The 25,562-nt window shown below is 39.1% G+C and overlaps 3 protein-coding genes across 6 annotated transcripts in view; 2 read left to right on the top strand and 1 right to left on the bottom strand.

The window, feature by feature from the left end:
• The window catches only part of LOC135441288 (beta-1,4-glucuronyltransferase 1-like), a 69,567-nt gene extending 50,994 nt beyond the window's left edge, over positions 1 to 18,573 (top strand). For 2 of the 3 annotated variants that reach the window (XM_064700833.1, XM_064700831.1), the window contains 5 exons: positions 13,160 to 13,406; positions 13,467 to 13,927; positions 13,989 to 14,417; positions 15,198 to 15,507; positions 15,564 to 18,573. In XM_064700833.1, the coding sequence (XP_064556903.1) occupies positions 13,167 to 13,406; positions 13,467 to 13,927; positions 13,989 to 14,417; positions 15,198 to 15,507; positions 15,564 to 15,761 (1,638 nt within the window). In that variant the 5' untranslated portion in view covers positions 13,160 to 13,166 and the 3' untranslated portion in view covers positions 15,762 to 18,573. Of the gene's footprint in view, positions 1 to 1,420; positions 1,471 to 13,159; positions 13,407 to 13,466; positions 13,928 to 13,988; positions 14,418 to 15,197; positions 15,508 to 15,563 lie in introns of all 3 variants that reach the window. The other variant, XM_064700832.1, reaches the window with a different exon arrangement.
• Positions 11,256 to 12,818, bottom strand: PolD3 (DNA polymerase delta subunit 3). Its single transcript, XM_064700841.1, has one exon. The coding sequence runs from the start codon at positions 12,702 to 12,704 to the stop codon at positions 11,466 to 11,468; it is 1,239 nt and encodes a 412-aa protein (XP_064556911.1). The 5' UTR covers positions 12,705 to 12,818; the 3' UTR covers positions 11,256 to 11,465.
• Positions 18,574 to 19,569: 996 nt separating the features above from the next.
• Positions 19,570 to 25,163, top strand: obst-E (obstructor-E). Of its 2 annotated transcripts, none has more exons than XM_064700844.1 (2): positions 19,570 to 19,808; positions 23,380 to 24,237. In XM_064700844.1, the coding sequence occupies exons 1-2, from the start codon at positions 19,754 to 19,756 to the stop codon at positions 24,066 to 24,068; spliced, it is 744 nt and encodes a 247-aa protein (XP_064556914.1). In that variant the 5' UTR covers positions 19,570 to 19,753; the 3' UTR covers positions 24,069 to 24,237. The 2 variants fall into 2 exon arrangements, with proteins under 2 accessions (XP_064556914.1, XP_064556913.1); XM_064700843.1 differs by lacking the exon at positions 23,380 to 24,237 and adding an exon at positions 24,324 to 25,163 and having other exon boundaries at positions 19,575 to 19,808.
• Positions 25,164 to 25,562: the final 399 nt, after the last annotated feature.

Below are 25,562 nucleotides of genomic sequence, written 5' to 3'. Positions count from 1 at the left end.
AAAATTCAGAGTCTTCTCTTACTCCGAGCTTTGGCTTTTCCATTTTCCCAGCCCACAAGCGATGGCTACAAACCCCGCCAAGGGAAGTCTGTGAAATGGGGGAAAAGTAAGGAATATGAAGGCAGTTCACAAACAGCGAAATTTTGCGCGCATTTTGCACGTGTTGCCATTTGCCTTTTGCATAAATAAATAAATATAAAACTGTTATGCAGGTGTGTTGTCTGTGTGCGTATGTGTGTGGGCCATTTTGAGGGCTTGCTGCTGTTAACTTTTAGCGCCTGTCTTTTGTTACCTACTTAAAGGCGTCTCGGTCCCATCAGCCCATCAGCCACTCCTCATATCTTTTGTCCCTCTCCTCGCTCCTCTGCTGTCCTTCGTCCTTTCCCCGCTCCGCCGACGCATTCAATCTCTCATATTATATTCACATTGCGTGTGCGTAGTACCTGAAATTGTTTGCCGCACTTTAAGAAGGTATTGGGGTGAACGTTAGCTAAGTCTTATTTAATGTGTCGATGATTCAAGTTATTGAAAAAGCAGTGCTTCTGCTCACACTTGGAGCTTATCAAGATGGTAGAAAAAAATGAAGTGGCTTTAAGTTAATATCTTTCAATTTCGATTAACTTAATGTTGTTTAATGGAAAAATGTAATAATGTTAGAGTATATACAAATGAATGTGAACATAGAACCAAAGGCACTTGCAATATTGATGAATACTGAGTTTGAGTTCTTGTTTTTAAAATAAAAACTTCATATTTTTAAAGCGACTTTCAAAAAGACATTGAGATTTTAAAAGAATGTTATTATGGTTTCTTTTTCATTGATATTTAGTAGCTCGGCAAACATAACTTATTCAAGATTAGAACTCTCGAGAAATTAGTCGATTTGATATATCCATCTCCGTCTGTCAGTTTCTCGGCAAACTAGTTTCGTAAGTTTAAAGCTATCCTAATGAAAATTGGATATTTTTCTAGATATTTTAAATAAAATAAAAGAAATGACGAGCTTTACAATTCTACTCACATATCTGGTAAGCAGCAAGCCATAATTCGACAAGGGTATTTAATTTTCATAGTGTTAAAGATAGCCGTTCTTTATATATTTGATAGCCATTGTATATTTTGGGTAAGAGTATGTAACAGGGAAAAGAAAGCATCTGCGAAGGTATAAGGTACATATATTCTTAGGTTCTAAGAACTAAAGTCACAAAATTCCACATGTAGGTTGTGTATATATAGTATACACAAAGCTTGAGCAAGGGAACCTTTCCCTGCAGCTGCTTCCTGTTTTTCTAGAAGAAGGTTTATGGTATCTCCCAGTCGGTCACTCCCGACTGGAGTACTCTTACTTATTTGTTTTTTTCTTTTAAGGAGTAATTGCTTAGTTTATCTAACTGTTTTGTTTTGTCTCTACTATTTGCAGGTATGTGGCGACCTTGACCAACGACGACTTCGTAATTGGTGTTTTAACATGTAAGTCAACAAACGCGCGACAAATTTCATTAGGTTGAAGTGAAATTTGCTTATATGGCAAATGTTTATATTATGTAGCGCAGTGTATTGTGTGGGCAATGCAAATGCATTCACTTTTCGATTACGTCATTTGTAACGCGCCCAAAGAGCTAACCAATCAATTAATGGCCAAATCACATAATGCATGTAAACGATAATGAAAATGACATTTGCGAGAGTAACACGCAACAACAACAACAACGAAAACAACGACAGCAACAACAATAACAACAACGCGAACATTGCTGCGGATGCAAATACATTCCGCAGAGCCACAAGGGGAAACAGAAAAAAAAAAACTTAATTAATGAAATTACGCGTGCAAATGCAAACGAGTGTAACTTAGTGGGTGTGTGTGTATGTGTGGCTGTGTAATTGCATGATTGGGTAACTATACATATGTGTATACATATACATATATACAAATGTAACTGTGTTTGCACTTATTTGGGGCTTAGTCTCACATGGTTGTTGTCCAGAATGCTCTGCATTTTAGTTTTGCCGTGTTGTGCATGCTCATGGCACAAGACAATCGATTATAATCTCACCTACCCCCAAAAACACCTTTCAGTGGGCGTTGTGGGCGTGACGCTTGCTAACTATTCTGACATTTTGGCCGTGTCATTTCGGTGCAGGCCGAGGACTGTCGCTCATTATCCATATTAATGTGTTATATATTTTAACCTTTATTTAAAAATATTATATATTTTAGGTAGGCTTTTTTCCACTTTGAGTGCCATTAAAGAAAACATTTTAAACTGGCTTGATAACATTTTGGAAGCATTAGACGCGATTTACGCTCGTGAACTGCATTTAGCCCGAAATCCAATTCAACTCAAAGTATATTTACTTATATCTATGCGCTTTTATCATTTTGCTTTCCTTTTTATACCCTGTACCTATTTAAAATGGGTACAGGAGGTAATATGACTTTGGAAATGTATGCAACAGGCAAAAGGAAGCGCCTCCGAACTCATAAATAATATATGTTCTTGGTCAGCATAAACAGTTGAGTCTATCTAACCTAGTCCACCTATAGAAGGTAGAGACTTGAATCTTTTAACGTAGGTCCTACTAGTTTGATATCACCAAATTTGATATTTAGTAGGTAGTATGGTATATAAAGATCATGTGTACTTTGCTTTGGATCAATAAAACTATCATACTTCTTTACCCATTAATAAATTGGTTTCAAAAGTGTAAAGTGTTAGCGAGCGTTGCTAGAAGACGGTTTAGGGTATTTCGAAGTCGGGCATTCCCGCCCAGAGCCTTCTTACTTGTTTTTCCCTGGGTGTTGTGCAAATTTATTGGTTTTCGCGGGCATTACTTTATTTTGTTTTTGTTTTTTGTGCTTCTGGGCTTAGTTCGCGTGTTACATTCGCCTGTAAATAGGCAAACGCTTAAAAGCGAAAAAACAACATATATAATAGAATATAATTAAAGCTGTCTGCCTTGTTTTGGGTCTTGGGCTGGGAATAAGCCAGACACCTACGCGGAGACATGGCGTGTTTGTTTGCTTTTCGCTTTTGCCCGTGTCGTGGCTGTTCTTTTGTTTTTTTTCTTCCCTCTTCCCTTCTTGTTCTCTTCATTAGTGCCATTGCACCCGGCTGGAATCGAAAAACAAGAAAAGAGGAACGCGCATAAAGAATCACTGGCCGACTGTCGCCTAATGCCCCAACGCTCCAAATGTGTGCTATTCCTCTATGAGGTCAAAAACAATCGATTTTCATTTCATTTTCTTTTTGTCACTTTTTCTTTTGTTTGGCCCGATTCGTTTTTGGCTCACGTGCTGCTAGTAAAAACTATTTATGAAATCACGGCGAATGCTTTAAACAAATATATACATATATATGCTTGTCACACGCTGCGTATGAGTAATGCTCTGACTGTCAGCTGTCTCTATGAGATTTTCTAATCATGCAGGTGTAAGTAATTAGCTTTTTGTTTCAGGTGTAAAACATTTGGTTTTTATTTCTTAGCAGAAAATTACCTTAGTCGAAATGAGCAAATATTGCTCAAAAGTTAATAACTATAAAATTAAAAGATGTCGGAAACTGTAACACTTTTAGATTTGTTGTGCTGCCAATTTCAGCATTAGCAGTCTAAATATTGTGCCACACTTTTTAACTACCGCCCATCAGGATAATACTTTCAATTTTAAGAATTCTTTTGCCTTTCCTGAACCTATTTAAATTTATGCAACGGAAATTTTCAAACATTCCGCACACGTGCCTGTCACAGCAAGACGGGATTAGACCAACAAAAGTTTGTCAGTTTTAAAGCTTTAAGTCGAAAATTGTGAAACTTTAGCCTTATGGGAACGCAATTTAACAATTACAAGCCAAACAAAAATAATCTATATTGTTGTATAGGTATGTATGCATGTAAATATGGGCAGGCAGCTTAATTTGATATTTCCGTGACCAATGTAATTATATTTGTGGTCATAATAATAGCCATATTGTGTTGGCGTTGTTTTATAAGTACAAAAATGTGTCTGCAGTTGTTTGAGTATCTATATCCCTATACATATAAACATGCACATAAATATAATTTTAATACATACAAATTAATGACAATTCCTATATATATATATTAATATTTTTTTTTTCATAAAAATGAAAGTTGAGCTGGACCTGTTTCTCAATAGTTACATAACTATATCTATAATTTTGTTTTGTGTTTTAATGCAATTTTTGGGATTAGTTAATATGCCTCGTAGCCTCAGATACTTTTAATGTAGCGTGTTTGGTCGACATGACCCGTTTCCAGTTCGAACTACACGTACTTGTCGGAAAGTAGTTTTGTTACTCAGCTTTCTGCATTATTTATTTATGTCAATGGACAATTCAATTGTATTTTCTTTAGCCGCTTTGTGAGTCATATTCAATGTTCACGTTCTTACTTCAGCTCTCAATTAGCCTAGATAGTTAGTTAATTCCTTCTTTATCAGTCGAACATTTGTCCACGCAGTATATCCACATGAATGTTACCTATATTAGATCTAATACCATACTTAATTTGTTAATGTTTGTCTTTGGGCATTTATTACTGAAAGCTATTTCACATGAAATAATAGTTTTATTCCCTTTGTTTTAATTTCTGGCCAATGAAAGATTTCTACTTAATTAAATTGCCATTTTAAAGAACCGTCAAAAAAAAAAAACATTGATAAAGGTTAGGTAGTTACCAAAATGTCTATACTACATTATTATCATCAAAAATGTTCATGCCAATTATGTACGAATAAGTGTTTAGTGTTCCTATCTAATCAAATAGTTGCTTAACGTTCTTGTTGAACAGGCTATTAGTAAACTTTTTGGGTAATGCCCTGATTATCACAACTCGATTAAAATTTGATTATTCATGTTTATAAGTTTCATAAAAAAAATGTAATTTTATTTTTGTAAGGCAAGACTTTTTAGATTTCAAGGTAAAAAGTATAGCAGATAAATAAATTCAATTTTCCTTCACCCAACTTAGATTCTATTCGCAGACATATCAATTGTACTTGGAACAACATATCAATTCCACTCTATTGGAATAAATACAATTTTTTAAACGATCAGCCAGATTTTGGTGTATAATAAAATTAATATCTTATCTACAATACGAAATCAGTTTGACGTACTACAAAAAGTCATGCAATAGATTCGTTAAATTGCATTTTAAGAACTTCAAAAATGCAGTAGAATCAGTTCGGTATAAAGCATAAAAGTATCGATAGTTTTATTGAGTACTCTCTATCTCCAATTCGGAAAAGAAAGTACTGAATAAAGTGATTGTTATAACTGTTTTTTTTGTAGCTTAGTAGTATTCAACGAGTTCTTACAATAAAATTCTAATAATTATGCACATAATTTTACCAGATGTATTAATATTTTTATTGTTGCTAAATCAAATGATTGATTCGGTTTTTATTTCCATTTTGTTGCTTTAAGGCACATTTAATCAGTGGAAAATCAAAAACTATTTAAGCAGAGTTTGCGTTTTTGTTTTAATCTTAGCATCAGTTCTAAGGGGAGGTATGAGAGATAACTTTGGCCAACTGCCGTTAGCTGGCAAACCTGAACCGGGGTCTTCAAAGGATGGGATCGAATAAATAAAACTTTTATGATGCGGCATAAATCTTTCGGGGCAGACATGTCGGGCCACCTCCGAGGCGACACCCTGCGGCCACACCCATTGACGTGGCAGACCATTAAACAGTTGTAATTCATGTCGCTGCCATTTCCGTTGTCTAACCAAATGAACCAATATAAATTCAATATTTTATGAGTATGTTTTCCGTTCTGCTGGTGCTTTTTACTCTCTCTTTAGCTCTGTTACACTCTGCCTCTCTCTCTCTGTCACAAACAAGCAATGGACATTCATCAATTACTCGGCTGCCTTTTTACTTTGAGCCATTGTCAGTTGGAAATGTGTCGCTAATGTGTCTACAAGGTGCCCAGTATCACACTGTGGCCAACACCCGGCCTATTTATAGAGGCCATTAGACGACCAACATGCCAAAGTATCATCATTAATGGCACATAAGATTCAACATTGGCCCTGTCGCTCGGTTGGTCGATTTGTGTCCATGTTGATATTTATTAATGTTCAATTATCGATAATTATCTGTTTGCCTATTGTGTCTTTGGGGTCGTTTGAATCCCTCAGAACTTTGCCCTGTTTGCCGAGACCAAGTATGTGTATACAGGATACATTCTTATAAATATTTTTCTTAATGTATTTCTTTGTGTGGTAATTAGAGTGCAGGGAACATTATTGGATTGACGTCTTAGTTTATGTGCAGCTTATCTGCTAATTTCGTTCACTTCGATGAACATGCCAAAATCTCTAATACGGAATACATTTCTATTACTTCAAGATTTTATTTTATTATTTTTTGAATCCCTAAATCGCGTACAAAGAATTCAATGATGTTAGATAATTAGAAAACACATGGAAAATGTATTTAAGTACAAAGTTGACTTCCTCTTCGGACAGCAAGGCCCACATAGAAATAGTTGGGCTTATTCTATTTAAAAACCAACTCTCAAGATTAAACCATCTGAGGAAATTAATTCTATACAGAGCAGCGATGTGAAATGTAACACAATGCCAAAAAGTTTCAAATAGGTTACATTTTAAGTCTACATGTAAAGTATGGATATATATTTACTGCTGCACAGAAATTGCTTGCAACTTGGCCAGCTGGCCGGGCAGTTGGTGTGCCTGTGTCCAAGACGCCCTGGTCCCAAGGTGCGCCTACTGCTCGGCTCAGAGTCTTTAACCATTGTGCAAACAATTTGCTGCGTTTCATGTTACGTTGTTACGACTGGCACAGCATAACAACCAGTGCAGAGCAGAAGATGATGGCCTCAACGGCCAGCTAGGCTGGCCAAGCAAAATTCATCGAAGAAATGCCAAACTGCAATTGACTTGCATGACCATAAAAATTAAGTTATATACACCAAAAGCAGGCACTGCGAGCGGCGGCGGGACTGCTCCCGAGCGTGGTTCAAGCTGATGCCTGCTGCCTGCTGCCTGTTCCCTGGTCCCATCCCTGGTCCCTGGTCCCCATTCCCTGTTCCCGCTAAAGCGCAAAAATAAAGTCGAGTGAAATTGCTGCTGTAATATATTTTAATAGCGCTGGCCGGAAAAACTCGGCACCAGAGCCAAAGTCGAACTTGGAGTCAGAGTCGATTTGCTGCTCGGTTGCTTTGTTGCTCATCGTTTGGCCAGCAACCAGCCCGAATCGAGTTGGTAACAAACAAACAGTTGACCAGACCTTTTGGCCAGAAAATTTCGTCTCTCAGTTGCTTGCTCTGCGGCTTATTATGTCTAATTAGATTGCGCTGGCAGCTGCTGTTGTTGCTGTTGTTGCTGGAATGTTTTATTGTTAGATTTCGCTGGCATTTCTTGAAAGAGTTTTTGACTTCATGACTGCGTTCGGGCGAAAATTGATGCTGAAAGTGGGGTTAATCTAAGGTGGCACAATGAGTTAATCCCAGATTGAAATTTGGATACTGGACAGATACTGAACAAAGACTATATTGTCTTTCTTTATGTATTCGATAATTACCGATTGCAATTATAGTTAGATTCGACCTCGAACTATGCTGATTAGAATTATAAAGAACATATTCAACATTAACAAATTTTTTTTTTTTAATAATTTCTTTTGTCATACATTTTTTTGAGGAAACAAATAATTACAGTGTGTACAATATTTAAATTACTTGTACCTTAAAATACAAGTTAAAAGTTTTTTAGCGCAGTATTACATTTTTTCTAACTTCCGAGAATTGTGATTTTCCCCCCTTTTTTGAACATTTTTCGTATAAGACGTTGTAGAAATCTATATGTTTAAAGTAGTAGTAAAAAAAATATATTCGTAATTTAACACAACACATATGAATTACAGAATTATAATTTTAGAGCTGCACGCAAGCTGATCAGAATTTAGTTAGTCAAAATAAAGCTTATACTGGTATCTAAGAACACGTGAATCATTATAAAATAGAGTTTTTGCCTCTAATGTCTTTATTCGAAGATCCCGCATTTATTAAGAATTTTAATTTGGAGACAACAAACAAAAAATCAGCATATTTCTATCGGCTCATGAGCACAAAAATAGAATTCCTTTTAGTCATGTGTAGATGTTGTTTTTATCAATTGTTCGCCCCAAGATACTCTTAACCTGTTTCATTAAGAAACCTAATTAAATATTCATATTTCAATGAGTCGATTGCCAAACTCTTAACCCATGCCTCATCAGTCATTCTCGCGACGTTGTTGCCAGGCAACATTTTGAGGCAGACAAGAACTGCAAATAAAAAGTAAACAATTAAAAACAATCGAAAATGGTAAAAACGTGTGTCGCACTTCTGGGCCGCTCGGGTCTGTGCAATTGGCAAATTGAAAACTCATAAAAATTCTCACGTTTTGCTCCAAATTTTATGGAACGCTCTTGTGTTTTGCATAATCACCAGAGCAACTGAGTGGGCCGAGCGGGGCCATAAAAGCGACGCCATGCTTAAGAACCCGCCAAGCAACCCACTGGAACGCTAGAAGTGCCTGCCATTGAACTCTGCACACGATTATTATGATGGCAAATGTGACCATAAAAGAGAGGAACTCTAACTCCAAACCAGAAGAGACTTGTTGCGAAGCGCGCGCAAAAGATTTTTATCAAATTGCCCGGCGGGCAGTGCGCAGCTTGACGAGATTCTCATTCTGATTCAGATGCTGATTTCTCGTTGGTTTCCTGTGCGCGTGGCTTGCTGATGCGACAGTGCGGATTACCCGAGGCGTTCGACTCGAACTGGCCGCAGGCTATGCAAATTTATCCAGCACATATACTCAATCCAGTCCCATACTGAGCCCCGTGTCCCAGAAACACACAAAAACCAGTGGCACTTTTTTTTCCGCATACCTGCCAAGAAGTATCTGATAAAATCACCTACCGCAGACCCCCTTTCGTGGCGGCGGGAGGAGGAGGGGGGAGTGGGCCATCAGTCAAGACGGTGCATTGAACTTGAAACATCTCGCAGTTTTCACTCCAATCCATCAACTCCGTCGGCGGTGACAGCGACGGCAGCGATTCCAATGATGCGTGTAAAATGCCCGGGCGCGCGTGTGCCCCCAGGGGAGCCCCTAATGAATGGAGCAGCTCTAGCTCGAAAGCGACCGTTCAATTTGTATTCGAATGATACTTTTTCTGCGCTAATGAGCACACGCAAGTGCCAAAAAATATATAAAGAAAAGAATGAATTACTAAAATAATAGCACATCAATTGCAGCCGAGATCTCTTAACTGTTGTGCGTACGCTTTCGAAAGTGTCCGAGCTTATGCCAAATTTACGTATCTTCACTTTTGTTTATTTAATAATCAATATTTGTATTTCTTTGAGCTTTTGCCAATGATTTACATATTTGACCCAGTTTTTTGCTATGCTTCTTGTTCTTCGGGAATCTCTGCCACTCTGTCTTTGTGTCGATCCTTTCTTCTCAGAAGCTCTGTCTCTCCAACCTTAAGTGTGCATCCATTTCCCTCTTTCAGTTACTATTTTTCCACCTTTGCTCGTCATAACTCTACCCTAATTTGATCTTATATAACATAAATATTACGCCGAAGATATAAAAGCCTTGTAAACATTTGGCTTATGTCTTGCAGATATGAGAGACTAGTGTAGCTCATAATTGCTGAATTTTTTAAAAATATCTTGGAAATCAAAATACAGCACAGAGTACCGACCGAACTTCCGCTAAAGATATACCTTGATAGGCGCATATAAGCAGCATAGCGATTCTTATAAATGTTCAGTTTGTGTAAGAAATCTTGTTTAACAAAAGAGTGTTTCATACAAATTCTTCATTTTCGCGGTATCTAGAAAAAAACAGACCTTTTTGATGGCAGGAACTTAATTTTCGACCGATCATTCCTAAGCCATCTATATAGTATTCCCATCCGACAGACATGTGTACTGCCTGCAGCAGAAAGACGGACGTATGCAAAGTGTCTAGACTACTTTGCATTGAAAAAGAAAGACGGACAGATGGACAGACGGACTTGACTATATCAACCCGACTGTTGACGCTAATCAAGAATGAATTAGAATAATAATATCGTCTGCAAACCTCATGTTTTTCTTTTAAGGGTTAACTAAATTTGTGTTGCTGTTTTGGGAAACGAATTAATTTAAACACTGCCTCCTTACATCTATTAAAAGCCGATTACCAATTCTAGATGTTTTTTGCAACTGCAATCTATGAATTTTAAAACACTTCAAGAATTTGATTATAAATATTTTTAAATAATTAGGTAAAAAAGTGAAAAACTTCGCTTCATTTCAACAAGTTTTCATTTTTAAGGGAATTTTATAGAATAATGTGTGTTTTAAGAACATGATTCACCTGGGGCACAGTTAAGAGCGTTGCGTAATTAATGTGGGAATCTCAACTAATTGTTGTTGATGCCGTTACTAATTAAATTTCTGGCGGCACTTTAAGCAAAGTGCCCAAAAAAAATAATAAAAATAAGAGTAAAACAGAAACAGCTAATTTCGCGCTTCCTGTTCTGCGGTATTTTATTATTTTTTTTTGCCACTCCGAGTAATGCTGATGACATCTCGCCCGTTGGTCTGACTCGAAAAGTCGTTGCACTCGTATTTTAGGTTGCAAAATAAATGCAAAACTTGTTTTTGTTGTAAAGCTCAAATTGCAACATTAAAAGGAATGATAAATGTTGCAGTAAGGATAGAATCTACCTTTACTGTAGCAATGTGGACTAATTAAACAGCGCTTATCATTCCGCAATCGGAAGTAGCAAATTGATAAGCTGGCTCCAAGAGTAAACAAGTGTCATTTACTGAGGCAACAAGTAGCGCAACATTCATGACGCACGATAAAGAAAAAAACAACAAGCGTCAATGCAAATAGCGCAGAGTAGGACGCCTAAATTTATAAGAACACTCGCTGACCAGATATGGAACAGTTCGAGTACGACGTCCGTAAGGGCAGACGGTCTGATAATGGAAGCCACTAAAAAAAGGCAAGATCACGCAAATTAAACAGAAAAAAAAGTTCCACTTGTGTTTGGAGATTTATATTCGTGTTGAGATTAGCGAGAAAAATAATTGAAATAACAAATTGTGGGTGACTAAGACTTAAATAGATAAAACCCTAAAAACAACCTTAAAGTTTTTCATTACCTTCAATTTAATGTAAAACTTGAAATGTTTTTTAGCATCTCGTGTGTAATTCGTAAATGCAAGCATTTTTATTTGTGAACTTAGTTTGTGTAACATAATCAATGGGAGAAAACTAAGAAAAAAAATTTAATTTAATATAAATTATACATATAATAATTTGTAGTATTTCGTGTGTATTTCGGGAATGCAAGCATTTTGATTTGTTAATCTCAGTAATTGTTACATATAATCAAGCCATGAAACTAGTTGGGGGCGCATTCACTTTTTGCTGAAGAAGCTCGTGATGCTACCCTGTTTGCTTTTAGGCGTCTCTTTTGTGCTTTTGCGTGCCGACGGCGGTGATTTTTTCTTTGTAGTTGGTGCAGATGCAGCTGCAGCTTTTGCTGATGCTACTGCTGCTGCTGTCGGCGAAGCCTTTTTCTTGGCCGCTTGCATTGGTTTCTTGGCCTTTACAGTTATAACAAAGCCATCATCATCTAGAAAGGTTTCATTTGTCGCCGCCTCCACTTCCATTGGCTCCTCTGCCTCCTTTTCCTGCTGCGGTTCAGCTGATTTCTTTTGTGGCTGCTCCTCATCGTCGGAGTCCACAATGCGACGCCGCTTGCTACCTGCTGGCTTCGCGTCCGCCTCGTCTGACTCGTCCCCTGAACCGACCACCTTGCGTCGCAGCTTATCCAATTTCTCCTCCTCGTCGGAGGAGGGTTCGCTCTCCTCAGCAAACAGCTGAACGGAGGTGTTGCTGGCAGACGTTGCTTCTTTTTCCTTTGCCTGACTGCTGCTGGGCGCTGGTTGCTTCTTAAAGAAGTTCTCCATACTGCCGGCGGCAGGTTTGGTGGCAGCTGCTTTGGTTTCCTTGGCAGGCTGCGTTTTAGCCGCCGGAGCCGCGCTAAAGAAGCTGCCGATGCTACCCTTTTTCGCAGTTGCTGCTGGTGCCTTTGCTTTGCTCTTCTGCTCGCTCGGTGATGTTTTGTTATGCTGCTCTGCGGGCGCGGCAGACTCCACTTTGGTGGCACTAGGCCTTGACTGCTCCACCTTAATGCTGGACGGCTTTGATATATCTGAGGGATTGTGGACACCATTGCTCACGCCATTGGTGACTCCTTTCGGCGTGGCGCCCGCTCGCTGCTCCAGCTTAGCCAACTGCACCTCCACATGCTGCATGGGCTTGAAAATAGGCGCAGCGCTCTTGGAGCCGCCAGCCACTTCCACTGAATACAGCTGGGATTGCGCGTTTTGTAATTTGGTCAGCCATTCCTTCAGTTTATCTTCGCCTTGCACAATCGTATACAGCTCACCGTCCCCAGCTGCCTGCATGCCATGGACGAGAAAGCGTTTCTCGTATTTGGTGGCACTTGCACTTTCTTGCTGTTTAATGTGCGCCTCGAGCAGTTCGTGAGTTTCTTTATATGTTAATTTGTACTCTTCCAGCAAATCGGTGACCAGCACACGTCTGTCGAAGTCGATTAGGCAATCATCTAGAGCTTGTTGCAAAGACATTTTGTGTGCGTATCTATGAATATATTAAGTATTTAACAATATTGTATTTAGTTTGTCAACTTATGCGCCATCCGCAGTAAAAAGGCGCCGATCTGAACAGCTGTTGTACTCAAAATGGCTAAGTATAGAGATGCGCGATATTTACAGAAGTACTCGTTACTGCCATAGCATAGCTGGAACAGACGGTTAACAGAGAGTTAACAGAGGGTAACAGTCACAGGCACTTGCCTTATAGTTGCTAGTCACTTAACATGCAGCAGTTTCGCTTGTCACGAGTTGTGTTTGGATTGCTGGCAATAACAGCGTACGCAGTTGCGAACAGTTGGCAACGCTTGTGAATAGCATTAGTACCAAGATAACAGTATAGGTGGCGCTTTTGTTAACAGCAGACTGTTATTAATTTAAATTGAAATGTTTTCAATTAAATTAATTAATTAACAATTATCTGCTTGCAGCTTCAACATGCGCTTTGAGCCGCTGGGTCAGAAAATGTTTACACGCCGCAATTGGCTGTTGCGCTGCAGCATACTCATCAACGTAGCCGTCCTACTGTACATAGGCTGCATTCTGATGAATGGCGGAGGCAACAATTTCACCAGCGGCGGCGGCTTCATGTTGCAGGAGCAACAACAGCCAGCGGCAGCCTCCCTGCAGGCTTCTCCCTTGCTGCCACAACAGCAGCCCACGCCGAAAAATGTGAATGTAAGTACTCAAGTTATAAAAACGCAAAATGAATTTAAAATTGTCTTATTCCTTGTGCAGTCAGAGGCGGCCTTTGCAGAGGACAAGGTGCTCGCAGCAGCCACAGGCAATGCCAATTCGGAGCCTGTGGCAGCTGCGGCTCCTCCGCCCCCAGTGGTCAACGACAGCGGTGGCGGTGGAGGTGGCAGCGGCTTGCAGCCCAATTCAGCTGATCCTGGTCAGGTTGTGGGCAACATCGGAGTCGGCGGCAGCAGCAGCAGCGCTGCCGCAGAGCTCAACAATACACAGCCGGACAGCTACATAGTCACCGGCGACGAGAAGGAGCTGGACGAGCGCGTGCGGACGCTGCTCAACTGCTTTGAGCACGACTACAACCAGCAGACGCTACAACGCGGTGACTTCTGGGTGCTGCAGAACTATGTGAGGGCCGATCATGGCGAACTCAAGTGCCACGAGTCCATTACCTACACAACGCACGCGGACTACACCTTTCTGGACAATCTGGTGCCGCTGCTGGAACGGTAAGCCCTCCTATCATTGTCTATTCTATCCAACTGAACTAACATACCCGCACACATACAGCTGGAACGCACCTATTAGCATAGCAATGCATGCGCCCGGCACGGACTTCCAGCCCACACTGGACTCCATCAAGTATCTGCGGGACTGCGTGCCTGGCAACCAGCTGGTGCGCTCCTTTGCCACTTTTCACGTCTACTTTGGCACCAAGCACATACCCAAGAGCGTGCCCAAGGCACAGGATGCGCTCAAGACCGGCTACAACTGTTCGCTGCCTGCGCCGTACTTCAATGTCAGCTCCGGGCATCTGTACAAGGCGCAGAAGAAGCTACTCTACCCAGTCAACGTGGGTCGCAACATTGCACGCGATGCGGCGCTCACACACTTTATCCTCGCCTCGGATATTGAACTGTATCCGAATCCCGGACTGGTCAAGAAATTCCTTGAGATGATTGCTCGCAACGAGCAGTATCTGCGGCGGAAGGCGCCCAGGTAAGTTTTATATTTTTTATTTAATATGCTGGGCATTTGCGAGTAGGCGAAGCACTCCAAATATATAAGAAGACGAGCAGCTTATTGATTTGCTTTAATAGAAATTTTCAAACTTTTGCACTTTTTTCGACTTGAAATCCAATTGCGATTTACTAGAAATTGATTACACTTTCTTTAATGAGTATTATTAAACTTGTTAAATAGTTGGAATGATTAAAAAGGAACTGCAATTATTTATTTCGAAATTTTATTATTTGTCAAAACAAGTGCGATTATAGAAAATCAATTTAACGTCAAATATTTTATCTAAAATGTATGTACAACACAACGGTTTATTATGCCAAAATTGAGTATTAGAAAACTGACAAACTGACGAAACAGAAAGAGAAAACTCTTACCTCTGAAACATATTGTTGTTTTCCGACTAGACTAGATAAATAATAGGCATATAAATGCTGTGAAAATCTGAATAATTAATATCAGATATGAAATATTTCTGAAATTAATATTTCTGAAGGTATATCGGTGAATTCAGAAAATGTTGAGTAAAAATTTGAATAAAAGGAAGAATTTATTAGAGACTATCTCACACAAAGCAATAAAGTATAAATTCAGGATTATAAATATTGACACAAATTAGTTAAAATTGTATTAATATATGTTCATCGTTCCTTAAAACTTATCCCAACTACTTGAAAGTCAGTTTCAAGTAGTTATCAAGTACTTAGTATTTATGGAAATAACTAAATAAACTAATTTAATTTACTTTCCATTCCGCAGAGTATTTCCGCTCAGCATATTCGAGGTGGATGAGAATTCACCGGTGCCGCACGATAAAACAGAGCTGCAGGAGTTTCTGCGCACCGGCAAGGCCATACCCTTCCACAAGCGAGTGTGCGCCAGTTGCCACGGAGTGCCCAAGTCCAAGGAATGGATGGCTGCGAATGAGACGGACGAGCTGAGTGTGTTTCACATAGGCAAACGCACCGGCTACTATGTGCACTGGGAGCCCATCTACATTGGCACCCATGCGGATCCCCATTACGATGAGCGGCTCAGCTGGGAGGGAAAGAGCGACAAGATGACGCAGGTGAGTTTGCTGGTTCATATATGTAGATTTGGGCTTGTGTCTAATCGGATCTTCAGGGTTACTCGCTGTGCGTGCTGGACTACGAGTTCCACATACTGGACAATGCATTTCTGGTGCACAAGCCGGGCATCAAAGTGCTGAAAAAGGACAATCGGCGGGCGATGCTGGCGGGCAAGACGAATCAGTTGATACGCAAGATCATATATCCGGAATTGAAGATCATGTACGGCATGCGCAAGGGCTGTGCGATATAGTAACTAATCCTGAAGCACAGTTGAGCACCGACTTCCTCAAGCGAGACGTTTGCGAAAAGACTACAACAACAACTACTGAAAAAACAAAAACAGCTAAGCACACAATTTATATTCGCAATGCTATAGAAGCCGATGCCGATGCCGATGTCGAAGCCCTTCTATAGACTACTATTTCGGAGGCCTTTCCTAATGGCATTAGCATTGTGTGTGTGTGTGTGTGTGTGGGTGTGTGTATTTAACGCCTAGTTAGTGTTAGTTAGTTAGCTTAGGTTTAGAGAATTACTTAGGTTTATAGACCAGAAGAGTTCGGAGCGGGTGTTTTTCTACTCTATGCATAAGCGAAGCCTTAGGAGCACGGCTTAAGTACGTTAAACGTAGCTAGTTGTTGGTTCTTTTTGTAAATGCTGATTAAAGTTAGTTAGCCAGGAGCTGCCATACAGCTGGAATGGGTGAGTCCTCACCGGAAACAGCTCAAGAGTTTTCTTAAGCGCTTTGATCTTCACATTGGCTCATATCATTTCAAGCAATGCGCCATCCACACAGATCCGAGGCAGGAATCCCATTGGGACTGCAAAAAATGCCTCTGCTGTCCAGTGGCTGCATTGCCCTTGTGCTCACGGGCAGTCATTATGATTTAGTTTAAGTCCTACTTCCAATTTTTATTTAAGCCATTTAATTTATGTCCTGTCTAAGTTAGTTAGCAGATTTATCGTGAATGGAATTTCATTACAATTAGTTACAGTTATGTCTTAATTTCTGCTTCCCTTCAACAATTTTCTTGGAACACTCAAGTATTTTTACCCATTGTCCCCGTAACGAAGAACATACCATTTTTTGTATACCAGCTGCCATCAAATGGTTGTTAGGTGGATTAGCTCTTCAAGATATTTACATACTATATATAGAGATTCCTAGCCACAATAGTCTAACCATTTATATTTGTATGTGGGTCACCAACTGGACCGTCTACCGTCTTAAGTTTCAAAGCGAATAGAATGGGCAACAAATAGGTTTAGAAACTAGTTGAAACTAATTTCAAAATTAGACAGCCAAGGTTTAATTATTACAAGAATTAAATAGACTTGAGAAATTGCAAAAAAGAATTAAAAACGTTTAAACTTAGAATGCTGAAAAATGAAAAATTACATACGTATAATGCGTACAGACTTACGAGTATCTAGAGAACTAAAAGAGAATATAACAAAATACAACTATACAAATCTTGGGAATGAAGTTCAAGTTAATGCCTAAAATTAAACAATTAACAAAACAATTAATTAAAAATACGTTTTAAAGCGTAATGCGTAAATGCAAACCGTGATATTTGTACTAGTAAAGGCGAAGATTAATTTGAGCATTAATTAAATTTAATTAAAACCTAAGCAGTAAGAGACGAACCGAATTGAAATCAAGCTAAAAACATACTGAAAATCATATGCATTAAACTAGTTTTGTATATGCTTTTTTTTTTTAGTGTTGAACTTAAAGTCAAACTTGTGCACATATAAATGTTAAAAACATAACGAGGAATATATAGACAAACACATGCTAAAATCTTGGCATAAGGGGTTTGTTGTTCAGGCCTTAAACCCACTATATAGAAATTAAAGGGCGCTTTTTTGTTGGGAGTTGACAGTTGGAAATGTGACAATTGCCGAAGCAATTGTGAATTGTGAAAATGTGAAAACATTTTTGAGAGTGTCTTGGGAACAACATACAAAAAAAAAAAGAAAAAAATCAATTGGTGTTTGTATCTATTGTATGTCTATCTATAAGTCTACAATTAAATCAGTTAGCAGTAACTTTTCAATTCGCTAAACAATTTTATGCGCTCAACTGTTACAAAAAGTTAGTACATCCAGATAAATTTCAATTAGCCAGACAAAAGTAAAATCCCAATAAATATAAATTAAAAATCAATATCAAATAAATAAAATAAAAACTATTGAGAAAGTAGCTTAAATAGACCCAAAACAAAACTGTTACAAAAACATAAAATTAAAAAAAAAAAAAACATATATTATTGATAAAGTATTAAAGTGCCTTAGAGATCGAAAAGAAATAAGAAAAAGAAAAATATAAAAGAAAAAAAAACGTAGGTAATGCGGCAGTGAATTGTATTTTCGTTGTATTTTTATAAATAATTCACAGACACCTTTTGTTGTGTTGGCTTATCGGCATTTTGTTCAGGCCAAATTACATAAGTGTAACACGATTTTCGTAAGAAACAAAGAGCATTATTTTTGTATGTAAATAATTAATAGTAATTAATTATATATAAATTCATGTATTGTGTACATCAAAGTGAATTAAGCTATTTGTACATATATGTATGTGTGTGAGAATTACAACAATTGATTTACTTAAACAAAACGTTTTGTTATGGTTTTCAGAACGACTTGATATTTAAGCTGCAGTTAGTCGAAGTCATGCACTATTGAATGAGTCTTCTTATAGCTAGCCTGCCAATATTATGTTTAAAAAACTATTATTATACAATATTATTATTTTTATTTAATTGAATATTACATATTACTGTCCAGCACTAGGAAGTATTTTCATTATCGTAAATCTTTATTAGGCCATAAATATAACAAAGTCCACTACAGTCCTAGGCCTTTTATATATTCATTTGAGCACAGCATTTAATCGCTTCAATCTTTATTTGATTTCTAAGATTTTTGGCGTGAACTACGCGACAATTGCTGAGCAAGGACTATTAGCTGAAATGTAAGAAAGTTCACAAACTGATGTGAAATATATCTACGCATAAGTATTGTAAAAATAAAAATAAAAACAGTTTAAAATGAAACACATGATTTGCGTATTTAATAAAATAACTGCAAGGTGAGTTGTTTAAAATCTTTTTTTATTAATATTTGCTAACAAATATTAATTCTTTTTCTATCATCTTTTCTAAGAAGTTTTTAGACTCTATCTGACTCTATCTATTTATATACATATACATGTTATAGTAAGATCTAACTATCCTAACTTAGTATAATCAAACACTGGCCCAAGACTAATTCATTTGCAATTTAAAATAATTATGTCTTGTTTTTAATGAATAACATCACAGAATCAATTTCTAATGCAAGACACGCTAATATCTTTTTAGCTAATCTTGCTAGCAAACATATTGTTGGTTTTCTTTGAATCTTTGAAGAAAAATCTCCAAAGCTGCTCACGTTAAGAGCTGAATTCAAGACCAGATTAGCCAAGACAGCGCCGTGCCGAATCTGAGACAATGGTGTAGCCCCGCACTTGGCACAGCCGTAGGCTCGAGCATGGGCATGGGCGCAGCTCGTCCCCGTCCTTGACTTTAAGAGCTGTCTTGAATTTTTCTGGTTTTCTGCCAGATCTTTTTTTTTCTGTTTCATTTTGTGGCTTTAAACGAAAATAAGAGTGCCAAAAATGCAAATACGATAGATAGCATTTAAGCATTTATTTAACATAAATTAAGCACAAATTTTGATTAATATTAACGCAGTTGCTAGCTCAGCTAAAACAACCTGTTGGTATCTTGCTCTGCCACTGACTCATCTCGAGCGAGACGAGCTTTTTTTTGTCGAATTGATGGCGCTGGGCCTTTGCTAGAAGCTGCCGGCTGCCTCGCTCGCTCGCTCGTCTCGTTTTTTGTTGTTGTTATGCGCTTTGGTTATTTATTAACATATTTGTTTTTATTGCAACAGCACCAGCGAACGGCCGAGGCGACAAAAGTTGTCGCTTTCGTATACGTAACTGAAGTAGAAGAAGATCAGCAACTGCGTCAGCCCGAGTCTCAGCTCATGCTCATCAGCGTTGCTGTCGGCGTCGCTTGCCATTTTACCAGTTAAGATCTGCGTCTCGTATCTATCGCAAAACAGTCGAAATTGTCTGCTCGTTGGTTGCACATCGCGCTCGCTTCCCGTCTCTAAACGGAACGTAGTGCCTAAGGACTACACTTGAAGGATAACCACCTACACACACACACACACTCATTTACGTTTAATATGGCGAAAATAATCATCAGTGCTTTGTTATGTCTGGCCATGTTTGGCTCGCTGGGTAAGTGACAATAAAATTCCATACACAAACATTTCATAGCGAAACGAAAGACTTAGGCAACAAACTTGTGCACATCTGTCAGAACTAAAATTGGTTTTGGGTACACTTTAAGCGAATGCGTTTTATTAGTAAGCCCAAATAATTAAAGAGTAAATACAAAATAGTGTTCGCCTTGTGCAAGATGGCAAATTATTTAACGTCATAAAATTGTGAAAAAGAAAAAAAAAAGATGAAACAAAGTAACAAAATGAACTATTCAAATTAAAAATATAATCATATCAGGTTATTCTCAAACTCGTCAGAAGTGACATTTTGAGCTTAACGAGGTATTTTAATTTATTCCATTTGTTCATATAAAAATTTAAATCAAATACCGGATTAACATAAAAAAAAAATAAAAAATATATATATATATATCGAAACGTATTTTTTAAAAAATATATTTAATTAAACGCAGATGAGCCTAGTTAAGATTTGGGATCCGTTATTAACGTATATCAGATTATATTATTATTGGCTGAAACTGTTCACATTTAAAATTGTCTTTATATTATATTTTAGCATTTTGAGAATTACAAATTTTTAAAATTAAATTAAACATAATTTTATTTAGTTACGTTTTTAATTATTGAAACAAATGCTAATAAAACGATTAGCTAGATTTAAATGCCACACTCTCTCTCAAACTCAAAACAATAGTAATTGCATCAATTGGAGGCGACACAATTAAAATTTCGAAATGAACGCGCCGCGCACTTAAGTCCCAACCCCTGAGACACCTAACAAACGCGCAACACCAACGCATTTTCCCAGCTGCACACGGAATTCGCTTTAATTATACCTATGTGACGGTAGTTTAGTTGATCGAGCAGCGTCATCGCGCAATTAGGCAACTGCCACTGGCAGCCAGCCCATGTTGAATGGATTTTCCAACAATACCAGGAAATGGCATGAGATGAAAACTGTCAAAAAACAGTGCTACTACAACGAATTAGATTTCCGCATAGGGCGCATAGCAAATTAGCAAATTTATTAAAGCGCCGATTGCATTTCATTTAAAATGTTAAATCAATCTCATTTCAAGGCCACATGGCAGCTCTTTCACAATAAATTCACACGCCTCGAGCGTCGCATATATAAATTAGTACCCAAAATCAATATTACATAACATTTGCTGCTGCTGCTGCTGCTGATGCTGGCATTGTGTTTGCTGTTGCTGTTGCGTCTGCTACTTGGACCACGTTGTTTATAGATGTGCCCAGAAACTCGTTTTCGAACTGGACAGCGGCCTGCTATATGAATCTCGATCTCGATGCGTGCCCAGCCGGTTGATGTGACCTTTGAGAGCTTTTGCATTCAGCAGCTTTTTGTTGTGTTATTTTTTTTGGCCACCTCATTGAATTCGTTTTAAAATGTTGCGTTGCACTGCAATCAAAGTATGCAGCCGCATATGCGGAATCAAGTGAATGTTGTTGACTTCAAATGTGTGGGAAAATGTTGAGCTACTGAATTTGCCAGATGAGATTTAATAGATGGAAAAGCCATTTGTCAAGCTGAAGCGGGAGAACTAAGCCCAAAGACTAGGCTTTTGACGAGCACAAATTAAATGTCGCTCGATTTCCCTGTTATCTTCCGATTATCAAGAAATATTATAGTATTAGTTGATTTTGATCTAGTTAAATTAATTTAAAAGTTCTTATGAATCAAACTTTTTTTCAGATTTTTTTTAAATTATTGAGAATATCTTTCGCTTGACAAATTAGTAGCAGTAGCTTACATATTTTTAATATTCTTTTAATTTATTTATAAGCATTTTTTTCATTAGCTTTGTTGGTATTTATATTATTGCTGAGTCAAAACAGCAGGGACTTCCCCAGCCCAGTTTTGAAATAACATAATAAATAGCTTAAATGTGTTATGTGGTCTTTTGGCACGGCTGTATACAAAACATAATTCGAATTCCAAGACACAATGGATGCCCACGCGGGTTCAACAAACGGGGTGTGTACCAACATTTAATAACCGCGAACTCATTAAAATTTCAGGCGTCACAAAGGCGTCACATAGACCGACGACCGACAGACCGACGAACCGACTTAGCCAAATATGTTCATGTCTTGACAATTTAATGTTGTTTTCTTGTACGCGTCTTAGCCTCTTGGCACGCGTATTGTTGGCCAAGATTTGACTTGTGAGCGCCCATTGGAATGGGTCTGATAATCATTAAAATCTTTCGAATGGCTTGTATGTAACTAAGAAGTATTGTCGAATAGGGTTTTTGTACCCTTGTCGAGTATAAGAGTATTATAATGTTGTCATGAAATGTGTAATGCATAGAAGAAGACATCTTCGACCCCATAAAATGTATACAGCCGAGTTTGTATAGTCATGTCAGCCTGACAGTTTGTCTGTTTTTATGCAAACAAGTCTTTCATTTTTAAGGCTTATAGTATTTAATTTTAGCATAGGTCCGTATTTCTGTTGCAGGCAATACATATGTTGGAGCCGGCCGTAACGGACTACTACATCATATTGCTTTTGTGTTACGAAATATTTAGACTTAGCTCGACATTTATTAGTTCCACTTTGCGCCTTACATGTATGTAAAACCATATAAATAACAACTTGGCTGTTTTTCAAGATGTCTTGACCAAGCTCTGCATTTACGAGTTTCTCTGTTCTCACATGTATGCAAAAACCATAAGGCAAATTTCTACAAGGGCATTAAATATTCAATGAACCGAAGATTGTTGTAAGACGAAGATCTTGTTGTATTTTCTCATTAAATAATTAATTAATGCCCAATATTTGACTGTACTCTTTCTCCTTCTGACTGCCTGCCACTCTCTCGGGATAAGCAGGTAATAGCGTGAATGTAGAAAATACCCTGCATCTTTAAATCGAATATGTGAATAAATAAAAAACTGGTTATATGATTCATGACCCAAAGCGAAAGAGCTCCAGAGCTGAATTTCTCAGAATAGATGTCTTTTATAATAAGAGGACTTGCTTAAAAGTAATTAATTAATTATTGCTTAATGTGGGCAAAATTGGTTTTAAATTTGTATACACAATTAATAAGAAATGCGCTGTGCCCACTTCTGAATTAAACACATTTTCATATTTATTTTGTATTATTTTATTATAAAAACAATATTGATGATACATTTAAATTTAAATATAATTATTAATAATGCTAATATAAATTATTAATAGCTTTAGTTTCCTTCTAAACATATTTTGTTATGAAACAACAATCTTTATACTGACCGAGTTATTTTTGGACTTTTATTAAGTGAAATTTTATATCAAGCTTTTGTTTTATTGCAACTAAATCGGTCGTACCCAAATCAATTAATACGCGCAAAATATAAATTCGAAATATATTTGATAGAATAAGAATTGGCTTTGCTTAAAGCCGTTGAGTTGTTCGTTCATTTGCATAAAGATTGAAAAGTTAAAATGCAGGGATAATCGAAGCATCAGTTTTCATCATAAATCATTAGAGGTAAGCGCGAACCAATCCCAAGCCCGACCCTATTAACCCCCAACCTATCCGCCTCTCTTGCAGCCCAAGCAGCAGCTGGCGCCTGCCGCGAGGCAAATGGCACGGCTCCCGTCTCCGGGTCCTGCGATGCCTACATCGAGTGCAAGAACGGCGTGGCCGAGGAGAAGATATGTCCGGATGGGCTGCTCTACAATGAGAAGTCCACTGGCTACCCATGTGGCTACCCCATCGACGTGGAGTGCGCGCAGGGACAGGCGCGTCTGCAGGCCGCCCAGCCCACTGAGGACTGTCCGCATCAGTTTGGCTATTACCGGATGGGCGATTCGAGTCATTGCGGCCAGTTCATGAACTGCGCGTCGGGCCGTGGCTTCGTCTTCGATTGCCCGGAGGGTTTGGCCTGGAATCCGGCCTCCTACAAGTGCGACTGGCCCGATCAGGTGGAGGATTGCGATGCCGAGGCGTTCCTCGGCTTCCGCTGCCCTGCGCCTGCCGTTAAGTCGGAACTGTTCGGTGAGCAGGAAGCGGACTACACTTTCCATCCGTCGCCGGACAACTGCCAAGTGTACTTCATCTGCATTGCGGGTCAGCCGCGTCGCATTGGCTGCGGAGAGGACCAGGCCTTTAACCAGGAGCTGAAGCAGTGCGACGATATCGACAATGTGCCCAACTGCAGCAACGATATCCGAGCGAAGGGCGCCGAGATCAAAGCTGCACGTGCCGCCGCAGCTGCCGGTCGTCGCAAGCAGATCTAAGCGTGGGAGGGGAACTGGTGTAGGAGCTAAAGTTAAATCAGATTGCGGATATGTAAAGCACGCCCAACGGGCTGCTCGAGTTTTCTAGTCTGTAGTTAAGGGCCTTGTGCCCGTTTATTATTGTAACTTTTGCCATTTTGCCAATAAAAAGTCAAATAATTTTTGTAAAGAGTTTGTTGTTTAAGTCTTTCGTTTTGCTTAGCATATGTCCCAGCAATTGATTGCCCGTTAACCTTTTCTCTCTTCTCATTTCAGCCCTTGGCTCGCCCGAGTGCCCCATACCCAACGGACGCTTTGCTGCCGGCGACCAGTGCGACGCCTACACAGAATGCCAGGACGATGTGCCCGTCGCCAAGCTCTGCCCAGATGGTCTGCTCTTCCACCAACGCACCAAGGCGACAGGCGAATGCACCTATGCGCCCTACTCCAGCTGCAAGGAGCGCTCGCGTCTGCAGCCTGCCAATGGCACGGACGAGTGTCCGCGCCAGTTCGGCTTCTATCCGAATGGGGATGAGACCAAGTGCGGTGTCTATCGTAACTGCGCCCATGGTGTGGCCAGCTTGACCAAATGCCCTGAGGGCTTAGCCTTCAACGAGGAGACCTATCAATGCGACTGGCCCGATCTGGTGGGCAGCTGCAATGCTGAGGCTTTTCTCGGTTTTAACTGCCCCGCGCCGGAGCTGGTCGATGGCATTGCTCCTGAAGTCGATGTCAGTCCCGAGGGCGAGCTGCGCTACTATCGTCACCCGCAGACCTGCAAGAAGTACTTCGTGTGCGTCAATGGACATCCGCGCCTCTACAACTGCGGCAAGTATCTGGCGTTCAATGCCCAGACGAAGCTCTGCGACTTCTACAACAAAGTGCCCGAGTGCTACGCCCTGCTCAAGGAGAAGCAGAAGCAGAAGGCCGAACGCAAGGTGCCCGTCCTGGGACAGGCCCTGGAATAGGACTCTACTCCGCGAAGAGCGTGCGCATAGAGGCTGACTCTTACAGAGGCTCCCTTTTGAGTGACAGAGTTTGTACATAAATACAAATCTAAACATTTGTTTGTGTGCTGCCTATTGAATAAATTAATCACCCTACATACTCACATAATTAGAATCAAAGGATTTGAAGTTCTTTTATGTCGTCTTTGAATTTTAAGGCACTTTTTATTAGGCCCTGCGTCGGGTTAACAGTCATAATACATCAAATCACAAAGACTTTCTCAAGCATAGCTCTTGAATCTCTAAAATCAAAAAAAAAAATGAAAATCTAAATTTTGATCGAAATTGGCCAAATGGCAAGGGGTTACATCACGTTTTTTCGAAAAATCGGGGTCGTTTCGAAAATCTAAACTTTTTTGATGATTTTTTTGAATATCTCGGGTAAATATTGCCTGATTTTTAAATGTTATACCTTTTTGAATTCGTACGGATCCCTACTATCATTTGGCATTCAACCATTTTAAAAATCGATGGGTTAAAAAAAGTTGTTGACCAAAAACCGATTCGA

This window comes from Drosophila montana, unplaced genomic scaffold, assembly GCF_035044405.1.
Source record: "Drosophila montana isolate Dmon_TW-CO22-7 unplaced genomic scaffold, ASM3504440v1 contig_1962_1, whole genome shotgun sequence".
Taxonomy (NCBI): domain Eukaryota; kingdom Metazoa; phylum Arthropoda; class Insecta; order Diptera; family Drosophilidae; genus Drosophila; species Drosophila montana.
This window is presented reverse-complemented; position numbering and strand designations above follow the sequence as displayed.